Below are 23,367 nucleotides of genomic sequence, written 5' to 3'. Positions count from 1 at the left end.
CTCGTCTTAAAATGTTCTCGAAGCGGAAATACACTGAAGTACAAATAAAATTGCTGCACCTTTGCCCATCATATTGCAGGAAGCAACAATACAAAAAGCTGTCAGTCTTACTGGGCTCTATCAGGCTTATGGAAGGGAACAAAAATCAGCTGTTGGCCCAACAGAGCACAAAAGCTGAGTGCCCTCCACTGTCAAACCAATGACCATTTGACTGCACTCTTCAACCCTCAGGAATGGGCCCTTTTCGATACAAAACTGTTTTAACAGCAAAGGTAACGTGACATCTCTTATGCAACACATATTTTACACATAGAAATACATACACACATACAAACAAAACGTGTTTTGTTTTTTCGTTTTTGTTTTTGTTTTTTTTACCTAAATGCAAACTGGATGAGGATCCATGTGATGAAAGTGATGGCGGTGGCGTAAGTGAATGTCCTGGAGTTTGGCTTGGCAGAGGCATGCCTATTGGACTTGGAGAGGAGGAAAATCCCAGACTATTGTAAAATGGCTGCCCTATGGGTGCTAGGCTGCTACTAGATCTTTTGTACAAGTCAGAGCTAGTAGATAGAGAATCTCTCCTTGTGGCACTACTACTTGCAGAACTGCCAACTGAAGAAGAAATAAAAAGACCCTAATTACACAGTGTCAACTGAATAAAACCTAATCCCCAACTACAGCTGGGCAATAACAGATGCGATCACAATAATTACAGCAATCATTATGACAAAGACAATTACTGTGATAACCACACATGCTTTTAAGTAAATCTAAGTGGGTATAAACACACCACATTTCATTCTAGACTTCTCACGGTAATGTTGTAGTACTCCATTTCAATACCTTGGGCTTCAGGCTTTATGGGATTACAGAGCAATTGCATACAGTGAGCAGTTCTAAAGATATTTCCACTGAACTCTTCAAGCATTTTTTTCCATCAGAAATTAACAGACAGCAATACTCGAGTGCAGGAAAAAGGCTAAAAGCAACTTCTTTACTTATAAGGGTTCAGAAAATAACTTATGTTGCTGTTCAGTTGTTTCTGAACCTCCTCGTTTGTGATCCCCTCACCTGTAGGAAAAAATGGCTACTAAAAATTCCCTGAGAGAATAATGATTCTTAAAAGAAGGGCTTTATAAAGATATCATAAAGACAGAGCAGGCTAAGAAGAAGAGAAGCAGAGCAAAGATAGGAAAACTAAAGTGAGAAATTCAAAACATAACTCTACTGCTAACACTACTTCTGAAAAACAAATGAGACTAGAAGCTGTGGCTAACAGAGCATTAATGAAGAAGTGGTTATCCTGCCAGCATCATTCAGCAAGGCAATGAGCAGTCTAGGACAAATTAGGAGAACAACAGAAAGTTTTTAGAAATGTTAAAGTCCATCTGTTGCATATTTGTGTAATAGTTAACTACAGTGCCTATTTTAAACACTGCAACATTATTACATCAATGAACTGAGATTATGGCTATCTGGGGAACATAAGCTGAATCAGAAAGATTCAGGTTCTGTGCTTCAACTTAAGGAAAACACCAAACTTCACTTCCATAATCTTTACCCATAGTAGGGTATCCTCATACTAAGCCAACAGCATGCTCCAACATAAAGGCCTCCTGATACTTTCCACTTGGAGGCACTGTGATTTCTTGTAACATCAGCAACTTTGCTAATGTTTTTCTTGGCAGTTTCAGCCTGGATCAAATTATTCAAAGAAGTTCTGCCCAACAACACGGCCATTCTAGGAAACTGGGAAAGATGCTTCACCTTTATGAAAATAATCCAGTCTCCTATTATTTGAGAAATTAATGCTTTCATGTACTGAGATAACGTGCTAGCAATAGGATACCTTTACTTGCATGCTCTCTTTGAACTAGAAATCTTACTGAAATCACATTTCACAGAAAACCAGCAGAGATCTGGTACAGATTCACAACTAAAAACTCTCCTGCCCATTCATGGCATGTCTGAGATGGTCAGTAATGGTTTTCTTGCAATTGCACTTCTAGGCTTGTGTACCATGCCAAAAATGGACTCCAACTGTTGTCCAAGATTCCACCTTGCTCTTGGAATACTCATCAGGCAGCGTGGAAAGCAAGTTATCTACTTCAAATGCAGAGGACACAAGAAACCAGACACAAGAAATAGACCAAGCAAAAAAAAGGAACCAGGAGGAGAGAAAGGTCAGACAAAGGAGCCAACAGGGAGACTGCAAGAAAACTGGCAAGCAATTTCAAAAGTAGTAGAATCGAGGATGAAAAAGAAAGGAGATCTGATGAAAAGTTAGGCTACAGAAGGTGTATGTGACTGTGGGTCAAAGAGACTGGAACAGTAAGCTGGTAATGGGAACGTCACACAGTACAAGCAGAAACACACACATACTGAGGGCAGGAGGGGAGGTAAATATTGCCTGAAAACTAGTAAGGCAGACATACTGGAGGAGAAGCAAGGAAGAAAAGATACTGGACTAGCTAGCAAGGAGATTAAGACATCAGAAGAGCAAATTAAGGTAACAGCTGAAAGAAATCTTAAGATTTGCGACTAGCCCTCCAGGTTCTGTCTCAGTTGATGAACCATGTGAGTGTTAATCCAGTACTACGGAATGGATTGTTAATTTTCCGACTGGCTATGGGGAAAAAAGCTAGACTTCAGTGTTTCTTATGCAGCTAGAATACTGCAGCTTAACAAGTTACCATGAACCAGCTGAACTGCATCTTGACACACACACAAGGCTCAAAGAAACAAGACAAATTGAATCAACTCCACGCCCTCCTTACCACTAAGCTAATGCAGTCCCATCTGCTACGAGCCAAAGGTAGACAGACATCTGGGAAGCTGCCTTAGTTGATCCGATTCTCAGCTGCCTGTTAAGCTGCAGTACCTTATGTACCTGAATCTTTAAACTGGAGCATGAATAACTTTATAAAAAACAGAGGCTGGCAACACGCCTACGGCCATTTACAGACGCTTGCCTCTTTCCATTTTCTGCTTTGCTCATCATTCAGCCAGTTAGAACATGCTCCCCTTTACCTTTTTTTTTTTTTTTCCCTCATAAGGCTATTTTTTTTTTTTTTCCCTGTGCAGGAACTGCAAACACATAAGGGGCAGAAGGACAAGATCTGTACTGCCACCTGTCAGTCTTCGTGGACATCGTCTACCTGACATTCAACTCCTACAGCAACACTTAACAGAGTTACAGGTAAGCCAAGGCTTTGGCAAATCAAAACTAAAGTTTGTTTTTCATTTGCTCAACATGCGTTAAGATTTTTCCTCAATCTGTGCAATTCAATTCATACACACATTACAGCTCAGAAGCCTTTGCTGTTCTAAGAAAAACATGTTTAAGTGGCTGTTAAGGCAAATACAGTTTATACTTAGCAAGAGGGCACTTTCAATATACTTTTACTGCATTAATGCTTCTAAAAGTAGTTAGGGTCTGGATAGCACCTTTCATCAGCACTTCTCAACTGCAAAAGCACGAGCTTCCTGCTCCTCTGCTGAAACTACCATGTGGAAATCACCTAAAACACTGCTGCAAGATTCCAGTATGCGCCGTCTGTGCTGAAGGCTTTGGACAAAGCTCTGGAGCTGAACTTTGCCACCAGATGACGGCATAATCTCTTGTGCCAGAAATAAATAACTTCTATACTTCTTCTTAGACAGATATACAACTAAAATCAGTATTGTATGGAGGTCTTGGTGATAATGCTGGATAAAGACTTCCATGGCTTACAAGTATACTACCCTGAGACCTGAAATGGGCGCACTGCATTAACGATGCAGATATTGTTATGACCACAGCTATCAATGAAATAAAAGTTTATCTAGAGCGGAATACAGCTGCCGAGAACTCACTGAAACCTACAAGTAGCTCAAAAAATAATCTGTATTACAAAATGCAGCACTTAGTGCCATTATTCTGGCAATGAAATTTACCTGCTGTGATACTATGGAAAATTATTAACCCTACACAGCTGAGTGGTTTTTGTGTTTAATTGAAAATGGCACTATTTGAATTCAAGATTAGAGAGGACCGTAAGAAGTGTAAGAACTTGATTCTAGAATTTGTATCATTAGCTTTGTTAAAGCAAGTAAATGTTTGGATAATTTTGTGAAAAGCAATACTGAGAAAATCTCAGTGCTGGAATGCAGCCATGTGATGTCACCACTTTGGTACCCAATGAAAGGTATCACATTTTAGCACTGAAGGGTGTGGTTTTCTTTCTGTTTTTCCATACACTAAGCTATCTTGTAATAGCAGTTACTACTTCTACACTTCAACATTATTTTAATTTCCTGTAGGGCATTTTGCCTTGAAAAATACTGTTCAAGTACTATTTTTTTTCCTCCCAATTTCCACCTATCTGCAAGATGTGCAGGATTAAAAGTATGGTTCACTTATATCAAAACAGTAAGAGCAGTAAGCAATTCAGTTCTGTAACTTAGAATGTAACATGAATAGGAAATGCTTAAGAAAGATTATTTCATTCCTCTTACTAAAACTGACTCTTAAATATAGGAAAACCTACCTTGCATATTTAAAAACTGTGAGAATAAAATCCTGCCACAGATTATACAACATTATGACTTTTTAAAATTCTTACTTTTGATAGCACAAATGATAATATTGAGGGGGATTTGTTGCAAGAACGTAAGGCTCCCAACTCTGCTCAAATGTATCTAAGATTAAATCTACTGAGATTAACAAGGACTACTCCTAGATATCAAAGCTCTCCGTGATCACAGCCTAAACCTAGAAGCACTGCAATACTACATCAAATTTAGAATATCACGAGCAGTTTATTAAATAAATAAAAGGGAAATTTTCCTAACATGAGAAGTATAACAAAAGAATGCAATTCTTAAAAGCAATCAGTTGTTACTTAAAACACAAAATGAAGGCTTCAATTGCAAATAAAGAACAAAAAATAACCTACTGGATGAACAAAGTTCTGGAGCAAAGCTCAATGCTCAGTAGAAAAAATTGCTTTAGAGATATCTACAACTAGAAGGTATTCTTCAAAAATTATTCTTGCATAGTGAATTTAAGCCCTTTTTTCTTCCCCTAAAATTTGCTTTCCATTTCCATACCCTTTTTTAACATTGTTTTTGGAAATGTACGTGTATATCACGTATCTGGATACAAATACAGTTTTTTCCCTTAACACACAAGTCTCACAATTTCCTCACTATATTACCAACCTACCTGATGAGCCAAATCCACCAAGTGCAGAGCCGATAGCTGCTCCTAAGGAGCTGCTACTTCCAAAGCCAAGAGATGTACTTCCTGGTTGGCCAGGACCATGTGAAAAAAGGGAACTGTTTGGGGAGTTATTGGTCAAAGAGTTACTGCCATAAAATGAATTGGACTGTAGGCTACTATTTGTTTGCTGTTGCTGTTGCTGTGGCTGGGCACCAAGTGGCCGAAATAGACCGTTCGTGGCTCCCGTGAGATTGTTTGCTGTTCCTCCAGCTGAAGCAGCTGCAGCTGTAAAACACACGTTTTCAATCATAATTACTCTCTCAAACATTTCTGACTGCAAATGGACTATTCAGGTCTAAATCTTATTCTTAAGAACCCCTCTTAAACAAACAAATTCACATATTAAAAAAGAAAATCTGTGGTATCATACAGTCTTAATTACCCAAGGAAATAGAAAAAGTAAGACAGCATATGTCAGAAGCTAATCAAGGCTGCAGGATAGGTAATGTAATGGAAGGAATTTTCAGTGTAAACCTATAAACATTACTGCTTACTGAACTGTGCTTTGATACCCAAATTCACAGTAGCAGAGTTACAGCTAACATTCAAAGACATCTAATGTCAGAGCAAGAAGCTCACAGATCAACTTAAAATCTAATCTTCTGAATAATTTAATTTCAAATAATTTAATTTAAAATAATTTAATCCTGTGTTAATATTTTGGATTTTAATTTAATAAATACAATAAATACAGATGTTTTAATAAGGTGAGGCCAGGCTCTGCCCCAATAAAAAGAAAGCTAGAGACTTTCCATGTAACTAATACTCCTCTTCCGCTTATCCATTCTGTACATTTTTCCTTGCTATACTTCTCATTAAAAAACAAAACAGAAAACCAGCAACTTTCATAAGAAAAGCATAGCAAGACCCCAGAGTATTTCATCATCTTCTGCCAGGCCGAAGCAATGAAATGATGCTTCCTAGAGGACACCATTCTGAGGAGTGATGAGAAGTGCATGTTGTATGCATGGGGAGAGGAAAGGAGAAAATGATAGAACAGCAGACGTGACAATAAGAAACAGCACATGGTATATCCTTCACAACTGGAAATCCTCACAGGGTGTGTATGAACCACATCAACAATATGAAATACTAGTCAACTAACACTGCTGCTAAGGTTCCATACAAACAAGGAAGAAATTTCCATGGAAGGTCAAATACTTACCTGCTTGTGCTGCTGCAGAACTGATTATAACAGGAGTTGAGGCCACCAGTCTGACTGGTGCTCCAAGGCCAGTTCTTGCTCCAGGGCCTACTACTAAGGCACCAGTCTGATCATAATAGGCAGTGGGAGCTAGTACTTGATAGCCTACACAACACAGAATACAAGAATTAGCAGCACGCACAGTCTTGAACAGTCAACACTGAAATACCTTGTCAACAAACTGTAAGGGGGAACACAGCATTTCTGCCATAGTCTCCCAGCACATCGACCAAACATCAAAAAGAACAAAAACTATTAATATTGGAAAAGAGTGACTTTTAAAATCTTAGGAACATTCTGTGTCGTTTAAAAAAAATCTAGAATGGTCACTAGATTTAGCAATTTCAAGTTGAATGTTTGCCTTCAAGGATAATAAGTCAAGCTTCCAAATACTACAATTGAAAAGGTTCAGCGGCACTGCAAACTCGTCATGATCAGAGCATTACTGCTTCTTCGAGCAATTTCAAATATTCCACTACTGTACTCCTGAAAAGGTGCTGAAATCTATACAATTGAAGTGCTTAGCTAAATGCAAATTTGGTCACTCCTTATATCATCTGTCCCCATTTAAGTTTGTCTACAAAAGCACATTAGTGAAGGTGTGTTCCACGTGCAGGAATACTTCTGAACAGAACCAAAATGGTCTAGTCTAGGGCAGTGCAGCAGAACACAGACTGTAATCCAAGTATAACTGCACTCAGTTGAGTTGGAACTCGTAAAGAAAAAGGAAGAGTTTGAAAACAGAAAAACAAAAGCAATGGGAACAATAGAATACAAGACACAAATGAAGGAAAAGATAATAAGAAGTGAAAAAAAGCCAAAATTTTGCACACTGGTTGAAATCAGTATGCATGTTCAGCATTAGGCCTAACAGAGGGCATCGCTCCTCACATTCTATCTGAAACAAGTTCTCTCTGAACATGAAGACCTCTAATTTCTGGTGAGTACCTTCATCACCGGGCTCCTAAGTCATATTCTGTTCTCCTGAGTTTGTAAAACAAGATGTAAAATCTCTGCTGATCAGATGGCCTGCTTCAAAAACAGAGCTCAAAACAGCTGCCAACAGCACAGTGGGAACAAAATCTTCAAATCTGAAGACACAAAGAAATCTCAGGTATTAACCAAAGAGGAGAGGAACAGTGAAAATCCAGAACTTCAGGTTTGCTCTCACGTTCAAGATGAATGCACAGTACTGGCTATGAAAAGTTGTCATTACCAGCATTCTGAACATGTCTGTTCCCACTGCTCACCACCTACTTTGAATTTCAGGTGCATCTACAATCTCTTCCTCACCAGCAACACAGGAAAACAGTCTTTCTGCACAGTATGTCCAGAAGTTCAGCTAGTTGAGGGAGGGAAGATTTAGGGTGGATGTCAGGGAGAAGTTCTTTGCTACGGGAGTGGTGAGGTGCTGGAACAGCTGCCCAGAGAGGTTGTGGATGCCCCGTTCCCTGGAGGTGTTCAAGGCCAGGTTGGATGGGGCCCTGGGCAGCCTGGTCTGGTATCAAATGGGGAGGTTGGTGGCCCTGTGTGTGGCAGGGGATTGGAGCTTCATGATCCTTGAGGTCCCTTCCAACCCTGGCCATTCTGTGATTCTGTGATAGTTAAAAATGACCAAAGCAAGGTCCTACAATGAAATGGGTTAGGAAATTTAATTATAGGTGCCACCAACTGCTTTTGCCTAGAAAACTGAGTTGTGCAGCACTACCATCTTCACCACTGAGGCTACTAATTTCCCAAGCTAGGGAAAAAATGAGACAGACAACTACCTGGCTTAGTATAGTTTAGCAGAGAACTCAAAGGAGAGTGCTGGAAGATCACATGATATCAGGAAAAATATCACTTACACCACAGCATACATTAGCAGTATTTAATTACCTACTCCGCTAATACTTTTACTCAAGCGTGTTCAATTTGTATCATCATGTTGGTCCTGCTATTGCTTATCACTGTATCACAGAAAATCACATTTTCAGAACTCAGAATTGGTTAACACGTACCACGATTTGCTCAGCCCACCTACCCTCTCCAGGTGTTCAAACGCACAGATAATGCTGTAGCTATATAAGAAAGGACTGAGCATGTCTTTACACCCTTCTGCTCATCTAAAACTAATACACAGCATTTTATACGACTTCAGGCCCAGATAATGTAAATGAACCTATCTTCCAATGTGAAATGCTTGGGGTTGGAGGAAGATAAAAAAAACAATTCAGAAAATTTACACTGTGTTACAGTAACTACGTGTCCTGGGATTGATGCTAACACAATACATTAGTTTGAGTTTTTCTGAAGTAATTGACTAGATGACTGCTAATCAAATCAGTCAAATAAGAAAAGCACCTTACATTATGCCCTTTGCATTACAAAACGCTTGATGCTTGTCATTATCTTATACCAGTCACAGACATTTAAAATCAATATGCTGGGTCATAGGTACGATGGTGATTTGCTAGGTCCTGTGTCCCCTAATTCCCTTTCTCCTCATGTTTCATTTTGTATTACCTCTCCGTCAAATAATCTCCTCACATCTTTTATCTCAGAACTCAACTGCTCTATCTACATTTATTGTATCAAGATCAGTGGGGAATACTAAAACAAACTGGTTTACCAGTGTTCTGTTTTACTGAAATGATTTCCAAAAGTCTCCAAAATCACACTTTAAAAACTTTCTGCATTCTTTTCACACAAACTGTAAATGCTTTCGAAGAATGAGAAACCAAGAGGAAATCTGTTCTCCTGATCCTCGCAACCAATTCTGGGTAGCTCCTATCCATCCAGTAATTTCTTCAGTGTCTGCCACTGGAAAGCTCCTACTCCCTTCCCTCTGCAGCTTCTGTCACTGATGATTCAGGTTGAAGGCAAACATATGTCAGAGTTTTGTCACTTCTCTCTACTCAAGTTAACAGATACGACACTTCCTACTGCCAACTCCATTGTCTGCCCCTTCTAACACTACCATCCTGACATTCTCTCCCTACTCTGGAGCATAACTTGCAAGTCATCGTTGAGTCCTCTCTGTGTAGAAAATTTACAGCTTCTTCCTTCTAATGTACCCAACATCCGGCTGTTCTCTGCACACACAGTTGAAAATTCTTTCAGCCCTTTGTCTTCTCTCTTTCCTTCAATCTTGCAGCCTTCACTCTCCCAAGTTCACCTGCTGTACTGCTAAAGGTTACTTTGTGCTGTCCCGACACAGATTTCTCTCTGCACTCTTCCTCTCACAAATCAAATTCAGAACCTATTTTCCTATCAGTAAATGATTTGGATATGCTATAACCTTTACCATTTTTTGCCAACCTCATAGCTCTCCATAGATCTGCCACAACTAAATCTGACTTCTATTTAACACTACCTGGAGGTACAAGAAAGTACAACCCACCACAATGGCACACTTCAAATTCTGGGTAACAGAACATGCAATGCCAATAAACAGAAACTGATGGTGTCAACGTTCTATGCACACAGTTCAGACAAATTAATATACATGTTCACCTGCATGCTACATCCATCCATGTCAACAGCTACAGCTGTGTGGACGCAATGTAACTGGAGTTACACTTGACCTAGCCTATTCAGGCAGTAATGCCTTCGGAGTGATTCACCTGGCCAGCTGCTAGGCATCTCTTTTAGGGTAAACTGCAACCTCTGTACAGCAAATGCTCGAGCTACATCCTCACAGAGCACAACAGCTCTTTATACAGCTGAGGTCCCAGGGAGATTCCCACGCCTGGATGCCTAAGCTCAGTGAAACCCTCCCCGTTTTTATTTGTAGAGACAAACAGGTACTAATCAGGTGAAACTGGGTGTACCCTCTGACTTTGAATGTGTATTCATTTAATGAGAACTGTCCAGTTTTGAAGGATTCCTTGCAATGAGTAATGTGTTGTAGTAGGATAGAAGAATTTGAAATGGAACTGCACGAGCCACTCCACAATCGTCAAGCTCCACGTGCAAAGCAGGAACTACTAACTAGCTATAAATAAACAAAAATCAAACGACAAAATGCACGCACAAAAACTGCACAGTTAAGCCTCTGAGGCTTTTGTAAAGATACCAACAGCAACTTTGGTAAGCTGAACTGTTTGCAGGCCTTCCCTGAGGCTTTGGTGAGGTGCAGAGATGCTACCAAGGGACAGAACCTGTACAAGCCAAATGCACTTGCAGCTACCATCAACTTCACCTGATTTAACTATGTAAAATCTCAATTTTGGTATTCAAGAAGGGCCGAATTATTTTTGCTCAGGTTAACAGTATCCAGCATTTAAAATGATCAGCTTCAACCTGACACATTTATTATATGGTACTGAAACACGTAATACTACCCTGATGTCAGAAGCCATGCCCGCTATAAAAAAAAACAGCCTCTCAGCTTTGGTGTTATTTCACCTTAAGCACATTCTGATCTTCAGAGATAATTAATTTCCTTCTGAATTTCCTGATTTTGAATTCTGATTTTCAGATTTTAAATATTATCACACTCACAGGCAAAAAAAAAAAAAAAATACTTCAGAAAGAGCAATTATTAGTTCATGGTGCATCAGACTATTTAGACAATTCACAGTGAAGTTTAACACAGTGAGCAGTTGCTTCATTATATGTGAAATCATCCTGTAAACTACGTGTGATGCCTCCCGTGCATACACTTATGAAAAGAGAAAACATGAGAGGAATTCCTTATGTTTGAAGAATCTGTGCAAATACATGAAGAATGCATAACCACATACAACACAATTCTAAGCAGCTTACCAAAAGCATGGCAGGATTTTGATAGTTAATCTGGTATCTAACACCACCAGTATTTTAACTTTCAGGTCTATTTTCTCAACTCGTTGATAAACACACATACCTGGCATGCCTGTAGCAAGACCCTGACCAAAAGCCAAAGCTGGATTTGCTGCTGCAGCTGCTGCAAGTGACTCTGCCTGCTGCCCTTGCTGACCCTGACTGGGAGTAAGTGGGCGCTGAGTTGCTCCAGCACGCAGAACCTGAAAAAGACCATGTGATACCCTTTACTTCAGAGGCAAGAAAGCAAGTCCTTTATATGCTTCAACAGGCTTTGAATAGTTTCTTTGCATATCTGATGCTATTTCCTATTTGAATACTCCACCTTATCAGTTTCAAGAATATTTAAATACAAAGAATAAAAAACATAAACTAATCTGCTGATGGTCATGACAACGCATGTGCTCTGCTCTGATCTCACTTATGTTCTGTCAGTGGTATAAATGGGTAAAGGAAAGAAGAAAATCTGGAAGGCTGATAACATTTATGATTCAGATTATCTAGTAACTGAACACTTGTCCTTCCCTTACAAATAATTTATTATTTGTTTACACTACTGATAATCAGTCAAACTGAGAAGTAATCTAAGTTCTTACAACTACTTTGTTCCTCTAGGCTTAAATAGCCCTTTCCACGTCCAAAAGAAGAGAAAACTATTTGCAATATATCCCACACAATACATTATGTGAGATTTATTCCAAGTGGGTATTAATTTTACAGAGAAGGTAGAAGGCCACTGGAGAGACAATACACATTAAACTATGACCACGATCAGCAGGAAGACAGCTCCACCTGGATAGTGTAACAGTGATCACTTCTTCATGGTAACTCAAAGTCACTTAGATATCAAATTTCTAATAACAGTACTGAAGTTAATTCCATTGCTAGTGATAATGGTCATTCAAGCATCTATCAAGCATCTATCAAGCACAACATCATAATACATCCACGGTTTTCATTTGTGGGCAGAAATACCATTTGTTTGTACAAGTGCCTCACAAAGCTTCAAAACTGCATGTAGACTAACAGTAGAAAAGTGATAAATATATTTAAAACTCATTTAAAGAAAATTGCAATAAATTCTAGCAGCAACTGCTTAGTCATGATTACCAAGGCAAAAATAACATGGCATAGTGATGCTGTAACAAAAATAACCACTCCATCTCTTTTCCTGCAATCACATCAGTTTCCTACACTAGTTTCAAATTTTGTTTTAAAATGTGAGCAACCACACAGAATTACCTAGACAGGTAAAATCATAACAGTGCAGCAAACAGGACTACAATAATCGGCAACGTAAGGAAGTTGAGAAATTCTAAAGAACCAAGCACTTAGTTAATTAGTGATGTATTAATATTGATACAGCAGAACAACACTTGAATTAAGTAACGTCTTCTGGAACCTGATCTCTATAGACTGAAAATGCTACAAGCAAGCTATAAAGGATGTCTCCTCTACACAAGCACGTACCGGCTGCTGTCCCTGTTGTGCCTGGGAAGCTGCTTGTTGATTTGCTGTGGTATTCGCTGCTGCAGCTTGCTGCTGAAATAAATTGGCTGGATACACCCCCCAAGGAACACCATAATACTGAGGCGGAACCACAGCAGGACCTAAAACCAGAACACTTGATTATTCCATCTAATGCAGCCAGTTAAAATAATTGTTTACACTGTTTGCAGCATCCCACACTGATCTGTTTTCTAATGTCAAAATAGAAACTGGTATTTGAAAATTCAGATAGTCAAAATGATACATTAATATAAGGGTTAATTTAAAGGATTCATACGAAGCCATACTTTCCTTATGAAAAAATAACCCTGTGAGATTCAAGTGATGAAATGAAAAACATGGTGATCAAAGCTCAATCAAAGCATGCTCAGAATTAATTTCCATGGTTGGAAGGAGGACATCACTGAAAGAGCCAAATTCATCCTCCAGCAGCACCTTACTAAGACTTGCTCACATACTGCTTCTGCCTCCCGGCCAACTACGCACAACACTCTTCAGAGTGCTTGATCCTGTACTTACCTTTTAACCTCCTGATAAGTAGAACCCACAGAAGGATAGTTTTATATCGTTGTGTTGCACACCATCAAAATAAACACAATACACTCTTTGTACTGCCTTCCCTGTGAAAACATTAACTGGAGATCTAGTATTGTGAGCACTAAGCTAGGACTTGAATACTCCACTGTGTTTCTCAGCAGCATCAACTTTAAAAGAGATTTTCCTGGTCTTGGGGCTCATGTGTAGTCTGGGCCTTGTTAGCACACTGGAGACCCGTTTTATTCTCATGCTCACTGGGAAGGAGAAAATGTGGAATTAGAAAGCTAATGCACCAAGTAAAAACATGCAACGAAATGCCAGCTGTCTCATCTTCTGAAAATAAGATTCTACTAATGTCTCTAACAATCTTATTGACAGTAAGCTTTTTCAGAACAGAGAAACCTAATTGTTGCACGCAGAAGTCCAGAGGAAATAAATGTTCAGAATGCACATATGACAAGAAATGAATTCCTTTTATAAAGTGAAAAGCATCAAATAAACACAACAAATAAACTGTAAACGTCAGTTTCTCTACAAGTCCCTCCTTCCTAGAAACACATCTGCAAACAATATATAGGATGGATCTCAGCTTGTTTTTGCTTTTGTTTTTATTTTTTCCAATTTCATTCAGTGAAATTATCAAGACAAACACAAGAAAGTGTTCAGTTACCTGCTAGGGTGGCTGCTGCAGCTAATCCAGCTGCAGTGTACGGGTCAGTACCTGGAGGAGCAGCACTGATAATGTATGGGTTTGGCACAAAAGCAGCTGGAGCCAAGCCTGCTGAGAATACACCTGCTACAATAATAAACAGAGTTTAATTATAGCTAACAGACTTGGAAAGCATTATCATACTCAAACCAACCAAACCACAAAGCAGACCCATTAAAATCAGTACTGCTTATAGTTTGGAACTTTCTAACAGCAGATGCAGTATTATAAAAATCAATGCTTCTGCTTCTTGTCAGTCCTTTCTTGCTTTACAAAGCTGAACAGCTTTGTGCTGCTGACCTACAGACTCAGAAGAAATTGATCTCATTTATACCTACCCACCCTTACACAGAAGCCTTCCAAATAGGAAGCCTGCTGCTAAATTTCTGCTGAAATGTGTACCAGAAGATGCTGCATTTCAAAGAATACAGCGGACTGTGCAGTCAGCACTTTTATACAAAGGAGCTTCTTTGCAGTTTAGAAGTCAAAGTAAGGCGTGAGACAAGGCTTGTGGCCTCATACAAACATCTCCAGCTGACATGTTCATCTCCATGACTGCATTAAGTTAGCTAGATAATGCTGAAAAGCTGCTATTTACAGACTGCCAATCCCTGTCCAGAACTGCCTGACATGATGGCATCTAGGTGAATGAGCTGATGAGGGAAACTTTATCACTGTACCACAAGAGAACAAAAACTTCACTCTGAGATGCAGCTTCCCTTCCCTTTTGCTCTTCTGCACAAGAACCCTTTATCCCCTCACAGCTAGTGCACAAATGCATACACCTCTGTCAACCTTGTGGTGAAGCAGGAAGGGCAGAAGCTTTAAAACCTGTCCTACCACTGTGTCACATCCGGATGTGCTCCCATCCTCAAGGAATTGCACCCATGGAGGTGCCCACTCCTCTCTCCCCAAAGCACATCTTTGTAACAGTGGCTGTGAAACTGATACTGTGGTAACTGCCACACAGCCTGCTGGTGAGCTGCCAGTAGGCCTCATGCAAGAACTTGATGCATTGACTTCATTCACTGAGTTATTTTAGAAAGACAACCACATTTCTTCCTACAGAGTAACTCTAAAAACAAAGAAGTTTTTCTATGCCATTAGAAGAAAGAGTTCATCAACCTGAACTGAAAGTTTTACTTCAAAATTCTACTACAAATAGTTTGGTTTTTTTTTACTAGAGTATGAAAAATACTAAACAGCACAACAGAAGTGCACATTTTTGCAATTTTTAGTACTTAAATGTAGTGTTTCTGCCACTGCTTTCAGGAGAAACGCCTTTTCTGTCTCTTTTTTTTAACATTTAATCCCATCAGAACTTAATTATGCTACATAAGCAAAAGTAACTTTTATTTCTTTGCTTGCAACAGTTCTAGGCGAATAAAAACACAAAACAGAACCAATCACAAAACAGCATTTTCTAAAAGCTGGCCAGTCATTCTGAGCCATTTTCAAGGGCACCACCAAAATGAGCCAACTGATCAATATCTATTTAAATTAGAATCTATTTAAATTAGGTGAAACAATTAGGAGAGCAACACACAGCTGTCTGCCACCAGCCCCTGCTGCACTTCACCCAAAGCTCACCTATGTGAGGCTGCTGAGCCGCAGCCAGGGCGTACTGCTGCTGCTGGGCTGCTGTTAACTGCTGCACAGTCAGAGCATTAGTCCTCTGGAAAAGCTATTAGGAAAACGAAACAGAAAAGAAAAGAAAAAAGCATTTTCAAGAGTCAAGACTACAATTTGCTAGGATTTACTTTACCAAAGGGAATTTTTGAGCCAAGCTTCTACCCTATGAAATTACTTAACTGGAAAATTACATGCCAATATTCTTCCCAGATTAACTGTACATTTATCTGCCTCTGACTATCTCATGGATATTTAATAGAACAGAAAACATATGTTTAAACAACTACCAAAGAGAATAGCACTTAAAGGACCAATGTGACATGCTTTGAAATCCGATACTAACCTGCTGCTGAGAATTGTAGTCAAAAAGTCCTACAGTAGCTCCCGAAGAGTCCATCTGTACCTGATTGCCAGGATAATCAAATTGTAGAGAATCAAGACCAACTTGTTCCATGGCATCTAGATTCTGATTTTCTGGGTTGGAAAATTCTTCTACCAAGGGCTTGTGGGCTGTAGGATTGGGAAGTGGACCCAATCCTTCTGTGGTGCTGGGATTGGGGCCCAAGCGTTCAGCTACTTCTGTTGGGGAGGCTTGTCGACTTCCAGGGGTACGACTGTTCAGAAGAAATTCAAGACAGGCTCTTACAGTCTTAAATAACACTACCCACCAATAGAGTACAGTATTTCTATTTTATAGGGATCTCTGAGCTCTGAGATGTTACAAAGAAGTTACAAAGGAGAGTAGAGGGATTTTAAGCAGCATGCACTGATGGTTCAAGATAAAGGACACATTTCACTTCAAAGCATATTTTTTATTTTTAAACTTTAGAATATACAGCTCTCTAAAATCACTGTAAAATAAACAAAGTAATCACCCAAGCTAGTGATGGTGGAATGAAATAAACTGTAGTAATCTGTAACTTTTGGGATGCCTTTGTTATTGCATTTTGGGAGGGACAGAATTACTAAAAAACAACTCAAAAAGAAATAATTAGAAAAAGAAACAAAAGGACACAGCTGTGTATTCATGCCAAAGGAGAGAAAGCAACAATAAAACTTCAACAGGAAAAGACACACGCAATATAGCAAGTATCTTTCACATCTCAAAAGCAAATAATGCATTTTCCACCTCTACGTAAAGCAGACTCAGAACTCCCTCACATTTAATTTCCCCACACAAGTCATTTAACAGACTACACCAATGATTGATTATGGAAAAAAGTGTTCCTCATATAATCTCATCAGCTCCATCTTAAGTTCCTTAAGAATGAACGCAGCCCGTTGTCTATAAGATCTTCAGGATGGAGTAAAATGGGAGAGTTTGATTTCTTTTGGCAATACATCAGAGATGTGCACCTGGAAATTGTATACTATGCCAAAACCTTGAGGTTTGCCTTTCCATAAGAACAGAGCTGGTGGTGGCTGATATTTAGCCACCTACACTTGCACTGTAAGTTCACACATCTTAAAATGCCGTTAGGAGGACGGAAATGTAGAGAGTAGCAACTGACCAGTCACTATCATTCTCACATCTCCACAGGCTGCACTGACTACATCTCCACTGACTACAGGTGAATCTCTCAGTGCATGCAAACACCTGCAATGAGATGTCAACTGACTGATGCTCTGAAAAGATTCCCACTCCTGTATTTGGTCTGGATGATGCTCTCAGACACACATTTGGTCCTGTTGGAGACAGGAGTTGGTCTTGGTGGTCCTAGTGGGTGTCTTCCAGCTCAGGGTATTCTATGATTCTATGACTCTGCCCTAATTTGGACTTGCATGCTATGTTGTGTGTCATGCCATACGATTTAGACTAGCATTTTTTTTCTGACAAAAGTCTAAAATGAAATACTGGGAGTGAGTTCTGTGAGGAAATTTGTAATCCCTTAACAGCATTAGTTGTCTTGGCAGAGCACTATAATTACATGTATTTATGGTTCTTCAAGAAAAATGTAAATTACATTTAAGATCACTTTACTTGTGAAGATGGGGTTCACAACCACAAAAATCAATCTTGCAGGATCAACCTGTATCTATTCCAAGAGTACACTGACAGAAGACTAATGCTAGGATAGAGGCACAGCCTCTGTAGTACCTGCTCTCCTTCCTCTTCAGGGCTCCAAAGCTATCCCCTCTTACCCACCAAGGCAAAGAAATCTGCTAGAATTTAAATGTTTGCTAGTATCAATCCTGCAGACTGCACAGCTAGAAATCACTTAGTAAGTTCAGTCAGCAATACTTTATGGTCTTTTTCTTAGGACAAAATCCTTCAGGTGAAAGCACAGTTACATGGGGCATTTTTTGAATGTAAGGAACAACCTACAACAATCATCTATCTACAAGGTACTGTACATCTACGTATCCTAGCTTGCAACTATATTTAGCTCAATGAATAAATCCGAGTTTGAAGCTGTTTAACATTCCTTATTCTTCCCAAGGGACGTACAGTATCAACAAAGCAAAGAACAAAAAGAAAAGAAGCAGTTATTTCAGTACATATTTTAGTTTAAAAAAACGTCCTAAGTACAATAAAAATACAAGGAGGAGCACAGGACAAAGTTTTGTTTTACTACGTGTTTACTTAGTAAAGGATGCTCCTTACATCAGTACTGTTCTGTTGCTATAGTTAAAGTTGTGTCAATACTTCAATTATAAACCTCTGTTTGAGAGCCTTATAGCATCACTTCCTATGGGCCATTTCAATTAGATGGCCTTATTTTTTGAGAGGTTTTCTGGCTTTGGATGCTTCTTTGCTCTAGTTTTTAATCATCTCCTACTTTAAATAATACAAAAGCTACTTCTGTACTGGGCAGCCTGGTCTAGGGGTCGGTGACCCTGCCCACAGCAGGGGGGTTGAAAACAGATGATCTCTGAGGTCCTTTTCAACCCAGGCCATTCTATGAGTTTACGATTCTATGATTTGCAAACTGTTATTTCAAAACTGAAATAGATCCTGGCGAAAGCAGGACAAAAATACATATATATATATAATAGAAAGTAACTTCATTTATTTCACATATTGCAGAACGCATCCAAAAGGAGGTAATTAGTTTGAGCTCTCTAATATGTGTGCTATTATATTATTCTCAGTAACAATCCTGAAAAATAGGTCTGAAGAATCCTTCCTTAGCCTTAGGTAATTACATTTTTAAGGGGTAGAAAATACTTAAATACGAGATTCAAACATGCATTTTAATATACATGCTTAATTATAAACTAATGAAAGCACAACTATTAGGTCACGTTCATCACATTAATACGAATTAATGAGCAGAACTCTAGTTTTCTAATCCTGCCAATTCTTCTCTATGACAATTATAAATGCACTAGTCACCTAAAAACAAAGATTAGTCCTTTAAAAACATCCAATTTGAAATGCATTTTAGCATTATTAAAAAAGCAGGCTGGCTGTGCTATCATAAAGGAACGTATCATTCAAAAACCTTGAGTTTGTTCCATTTTTTTTTCCCTAGGAAAAGAATTAAACGGTAACACCACTCCATGCAGTGAGCTGGGACACTTAGCTCTGCAAACTCTCACCCAAGTACATAATTCCCACAAAAACTTTTGCGGAGAAATAACTGTGTGAGGCTGAGGTGCTGACCAGCAAAATCACAAGGCACGTTGTAATTCCGTAGGATTATCTCTCTACAACAGTCAGGTGCAACAGTTAGAAATATCAAAAGGAAGCAGAGAGAGAAAAGAATTGACTTTGTGATCAAAAGGGTGAAAGCTTTCATCCCCCTTTAATTCACCACATTGTGAAGGTACTCGTTTGCTTGAAGAAATACTTCATTAAAATGAATTTGTCTCATGAGAAGTGACACACACACTAATGACATCCCAAGAAACACGTGGCACAGTGGGAAAGGAAGGACGTGAGGCAGCAAGAATCAATCTGCAGCTGGATAATGTTTGAAGCTGACACACAAACCAGGACTGTAATAATGCCTAAAGAGACATGTTCGCCTTCTCGAGAAACAGTTAAAAGCTTACTTAAAATCTTTGCAATCGGCATCCATTCCATTTGGCAAACCTCTGCCATTTATTTTAGTAACATCCTCATCATCTCCTTGTTTAAGATCTCTGTTTTTGTCCTCCTCAAATGGAGAAGCCTTGCCTTTCTGATCTCCTTTCTCAGGTCCATCTGTTTCAGCATCTCTAGTGCCCTGAGGAAAAAGAATCTGTTTGATTCTGAATATTGAACAGAACACAACAGGAGCACCACAAGGTGACCTAATTCTGCACTACAGCGCACGTAAACAATACAAACAGTTTGTTTTCAATACAATTGCATCTGGTGGGTAACTTGGTCACCAAGTTTTGACCACATGCAATTAAAAACTGCCAATGTGTGAAAAGGAATGCCAGGATTTATAATGGAAGAGCTAACTCAACCTTAACTATAGCGGTGCTGTTGAAGCAATAACAGTTTATAGTTAAAACATCCAGTACATCAAACCCCCTTAGTGAAACACAGAACAGGAAGACCTAGGAAAAAAAGAACAATATGCATTTTCAATTATTTGTGACCTTTTCCCTCCTCTCCTTCAAGGCATTAGGAAAGCACTGTTTTTAAGGCAGCTGTTTAGTCAAGATACCCAAAGTACTTCCCTCTGACCTCCTTAGCCCCCTCCAACCAAGGAAGACAGGCAGATAGCAACTATACACACTTCCTAAAGAGAAGAGGAAAAAAAAACTGGACAAACCACATAAAAAAAATAACCCTGTAAATCACTAAGACCACAGCACGTAACTACATAAGCTGAACACGCTGTGTTACTTACAAAAGCTCCTTTCCTAAACCGGGAATCCAATTTATCAGCTGGAGAGGAACTTAACACATATTCTACCATGCTCACTCCAAGGCCACCACTTTCTGATCGTGGAGACAATACAGCATTTACTTCACTGTTTCCATGAAAACCCTGTCCAGGCTTTCTCTGTACCATAATAGGCTGGGACATAGAATGGTCTGTTGAAACAAACAAAAATATCACAATTGTACTTTCTGAATACAACTTGCAATATTTGTGCATTTCATTACAGGTGAGGTATCAAACAAGCTGAAAAATAAATAAATTCAAAATCCCACTTTCCAAAAGTGTTATTAGCATACAATCACCAGGGCTATACACAATTAAAACAAAAGTAAAACCCAATTCATTACATGGATATCTAACAGTATACTGCTTTACTTTAAAATAACACATACCAAGTAATCAATTTTTCAGTACGTATCTGTTTATCACTTACGAGGAGTTCCCCATGCAGTCTCTCTCCACTCATCACCAAGGAATATCCCTTTTTGTCCATCTTTTGCTGAATCATCAGGTTCCCAAAACTTTTTGGCAGGTAAAAGCTGTGTGAGAAAATTGTCTTTTTAATAAAATGATTACAAATAGGCAAAAATTAACACCACAACTAAGATGATGGGCAATTTGTTTTAGAGATACCAAAGTCAGCTTTACATGAGAAAGCACACGTAGTCTGAATAATTAAAACACCTGAAGTTGTTACTGAAGCTGATGATGCATTAAGAATTTGCTCCAATGACTGCAACAAGGCTGATCCTGAAGTTACAAGGAAGAGATATAGAATACATAACCAGTTATGATAAAAAGCTGAACAAATAATCCTCTCAGAAACCTGGAACTTTGCATGGTCCCCTCATTTTGGCTCAGAAGCTGGGCCTTTAACCAGCACCACTGTGAGAGACAGAAAGAAAGGAGTTATGTTCCAGATTTCAACAAGCAACTGACCTGCACTGTGACAAGTCAGCTCCTTTAGACCACATGGATCTCCTGATTATAAACTGGTGACCATCAAATTTGAAGTTTCAAGTGCCAGCCATTTAATATAGCTGTATGATTCTATTCATACTATTACTATTCATTACTAAGCAAAGTTTCAGGTCAAATCAGTAACAGAATAATTTCTTTCAAGATATAATAACATCTTGATAATAATTTCAAGACCAGAAGACAGTGCAAAACTACAGAAGTACCACACAAACAAGAATCTCTCCTTTTATTTAACTGACAGATAAACATCATTCAACATCACAGCTGCTTAATACGAGCCTTGATGAAGCCACTAACAAGATTTTTTTTCCTAGGTTTTTATTAATGTAGCTTTGAGAGAGTTTGTAAAAACTGCTTAAAGAAGAGGGTAAGACTGCCATTAGCAGGCCACAAAACCAAGAGAGGTGAAGGAAGCTCCTCTCGAACAACGCAGGGATTGCTGATTGATGTCTCCTAGTTTACAAGAATGATCCCCAGAAAAATGTTTAGCTAAACTAGATACTGAAATCCCTGTGTTCCTTACATAAAGAATTCAGTAACACCGAAGAACTGGTGGATGGAAGAAGATCAACAGTCAATACTTCACAAAACCACCTATGGAAGAGTTCTATGCTTGCAGTACTGCAGCAGTGACACAGATGCTTTTTCTCAGTACGTGGGAGAACCACCAGCAGCTGTCAAACAAACATGCCCTGGGAGCACCAGAATATTGAGTTTACCACAAATTTAAGAACTGGGTGAAGTCTGCCATCAGAGGATTTAGAAGAAGATTCATGGAATCTTAAAACTACAGTTCAACTAAAAAGCAACAGATGATATATTACAGATAAACTGAGAAAATAATTTCTCAGCTCTGCGTAGTACCAATTCTGCAGTAGTACTACTTTTTCACTCTGTCGGACAGAGGTAGACAAAAAGCATTTTCTGTTATCTGCAGAGCCTTTTATAGGGAAACAGAGCCACACCTCATAGTAAGCACAGTCCATCAGAAGTTCAAGGGTACTTCCAGCTGAGGTGAGAGAGATGAGAAACACGAAAGTGAAGGTCAGAACAAAAATACCTTGGGTCTCATCAAATCATCATGTAGCTTCCAATATGCTAACCTTCAATTACAGTTTACATATATATATATATATTTTTTTCTTAATTCCACTATCAGACAGATGTTCAGATGAAGCAGTGGAAAGCAATAAGCAGACGGAAGTAGAACACACTGCAATTCTGATTTCAAAATTCATTTTCAGAGTTCCTATCACAGGAAGAAATTGTTCACTGATAAAAAGACACAATAGTGACCACAGGCAAAAGGTTGTGTACTTCCTTTTCTGTTGTATTTTATGTACGTGTTTTTCTCTGTTCTAAATTGAATGCTTTTAACTTCCAAACATACGCATTCAACTTCTTGTTGTCTTATGTTTTCTGCTTGACAGTAAAGCTTCCAAATAAACATAATGCATCACCTGTACCTCAGGAGGCTACAGTGAAAGCTGAACAGATTCAAGGAGACATTTTTGATTAAATTTTACGTAACAAAAAGCCCCTCCACTATCTAGAGAAACTGACATTCTTGAAGATTACAATCTGTGCCTTCCCGTGGAGGAGTGACCTGGATTTTTAGGCTTTTGTTTGTTTTTTTTAGAGAGAGAGTGTTGATGGGTTGACATACTATGTCCATTCAAAGGGATTTTTTAGCTATTGGATTGCCATATAAAGAAGCAGCTGTGGCAGCTGTCAATTACCTCATTGTAGACTCAAAAAATGTGTTTTTCAAACACAAGAACTGTGTTCTTCTCCAATAGAGAAGAAAAAAATCAACAGTAACTACAACATCTTGCTCTGATAACATGCCTTGTGCTCAATACTTCCTACATTTAATCTAGTAACCTGCAGTTCAAAAGACACTTTACAAAAATGCATC

General features: G+C 38.9%; 1 protein-coding gene across 9 annotated transcripts in view; it reads right to left on the bottom strand.

Annotated features, from left to right (window-relative positions):
* The window catches only part of PUM2 (pumilio RNA binding family member 2), a 64,174-nt gene that overhangs the window by 19,780 nt on the left and 21,027 nt on the right, over positions 1-23,367 (bottom strand). For 4 of the 9 annotated variants that reach the window (XR_006182616.1, XM_042892990.1, XM_042892960.1 and 1 more), the window contains exons 3-13: positions 20,902-21,007; positions 20,433-20,620; positions 19,642-19,814; positions 15,986-16,256; positions 15,601-15,694; positions 13,972-14,097; positions 12,726-12,865; positions 11,320-11,458; positions 6,432-6,575; positions 5,210-5,491; positions 379-615 (exon numbers count right to left, since the gene is read on the bottom strand). Coding sequence is in view for 8 of the 9 variants with exons in the window: in XM_042892990.1 (XP_042748924.1) it covers positions 379-615; positions 5,210-5,491; positions 6,432-6,575; positions 11,320-11,458; positions 12,726-12,865; positions 13,972-14,097; positions 15,601-15,694; positions 15,986-16,256; positions 19,642-19,814; positions 20,433-20,620; positions 20,902-21,007 (1,900 nt within the window). In the remaining variant the exon portion in view is untranslated. Of the gene's footprint in view, positions 1-378; positions 616-5,209; positions 5,492-6,431; positions 6,576-11,319; positions 11,459-12,725; positions 12,866-13,971; positions 14,098-15,600; positions 15,695-15,985; positions 16,257-19,641; positions 19,815-20,432; positions 20,621-20,860; positions 21,008-23,367 lie in introns of those variants that run through there. The other 5 variants (XM_042892968.1, XM_042892984.1, XM_042893004.1 and 2 more) reach the window with 3 other exon arrangements.

This window comes from Lagopus leucura, unplaced genomic scaffold (genome assembly GCF_019238085.1).
Source record: "Lagopus leucura isolate 7727_CA_CO unplaced genomic scaffold, USGS_WTPT01 Super-Scaffold_73, whole genome shotgun sequence".
NCBI lineage: Eukaryota > Metazoa > Chordata > Aves > Galliformes > Phasianidae > Lagopus > Lagopus leucura.
Note: the sequence above shows the minus strand (reverse complement) of the source record. Positions and strands in the feature narration are given on the sequence as shown.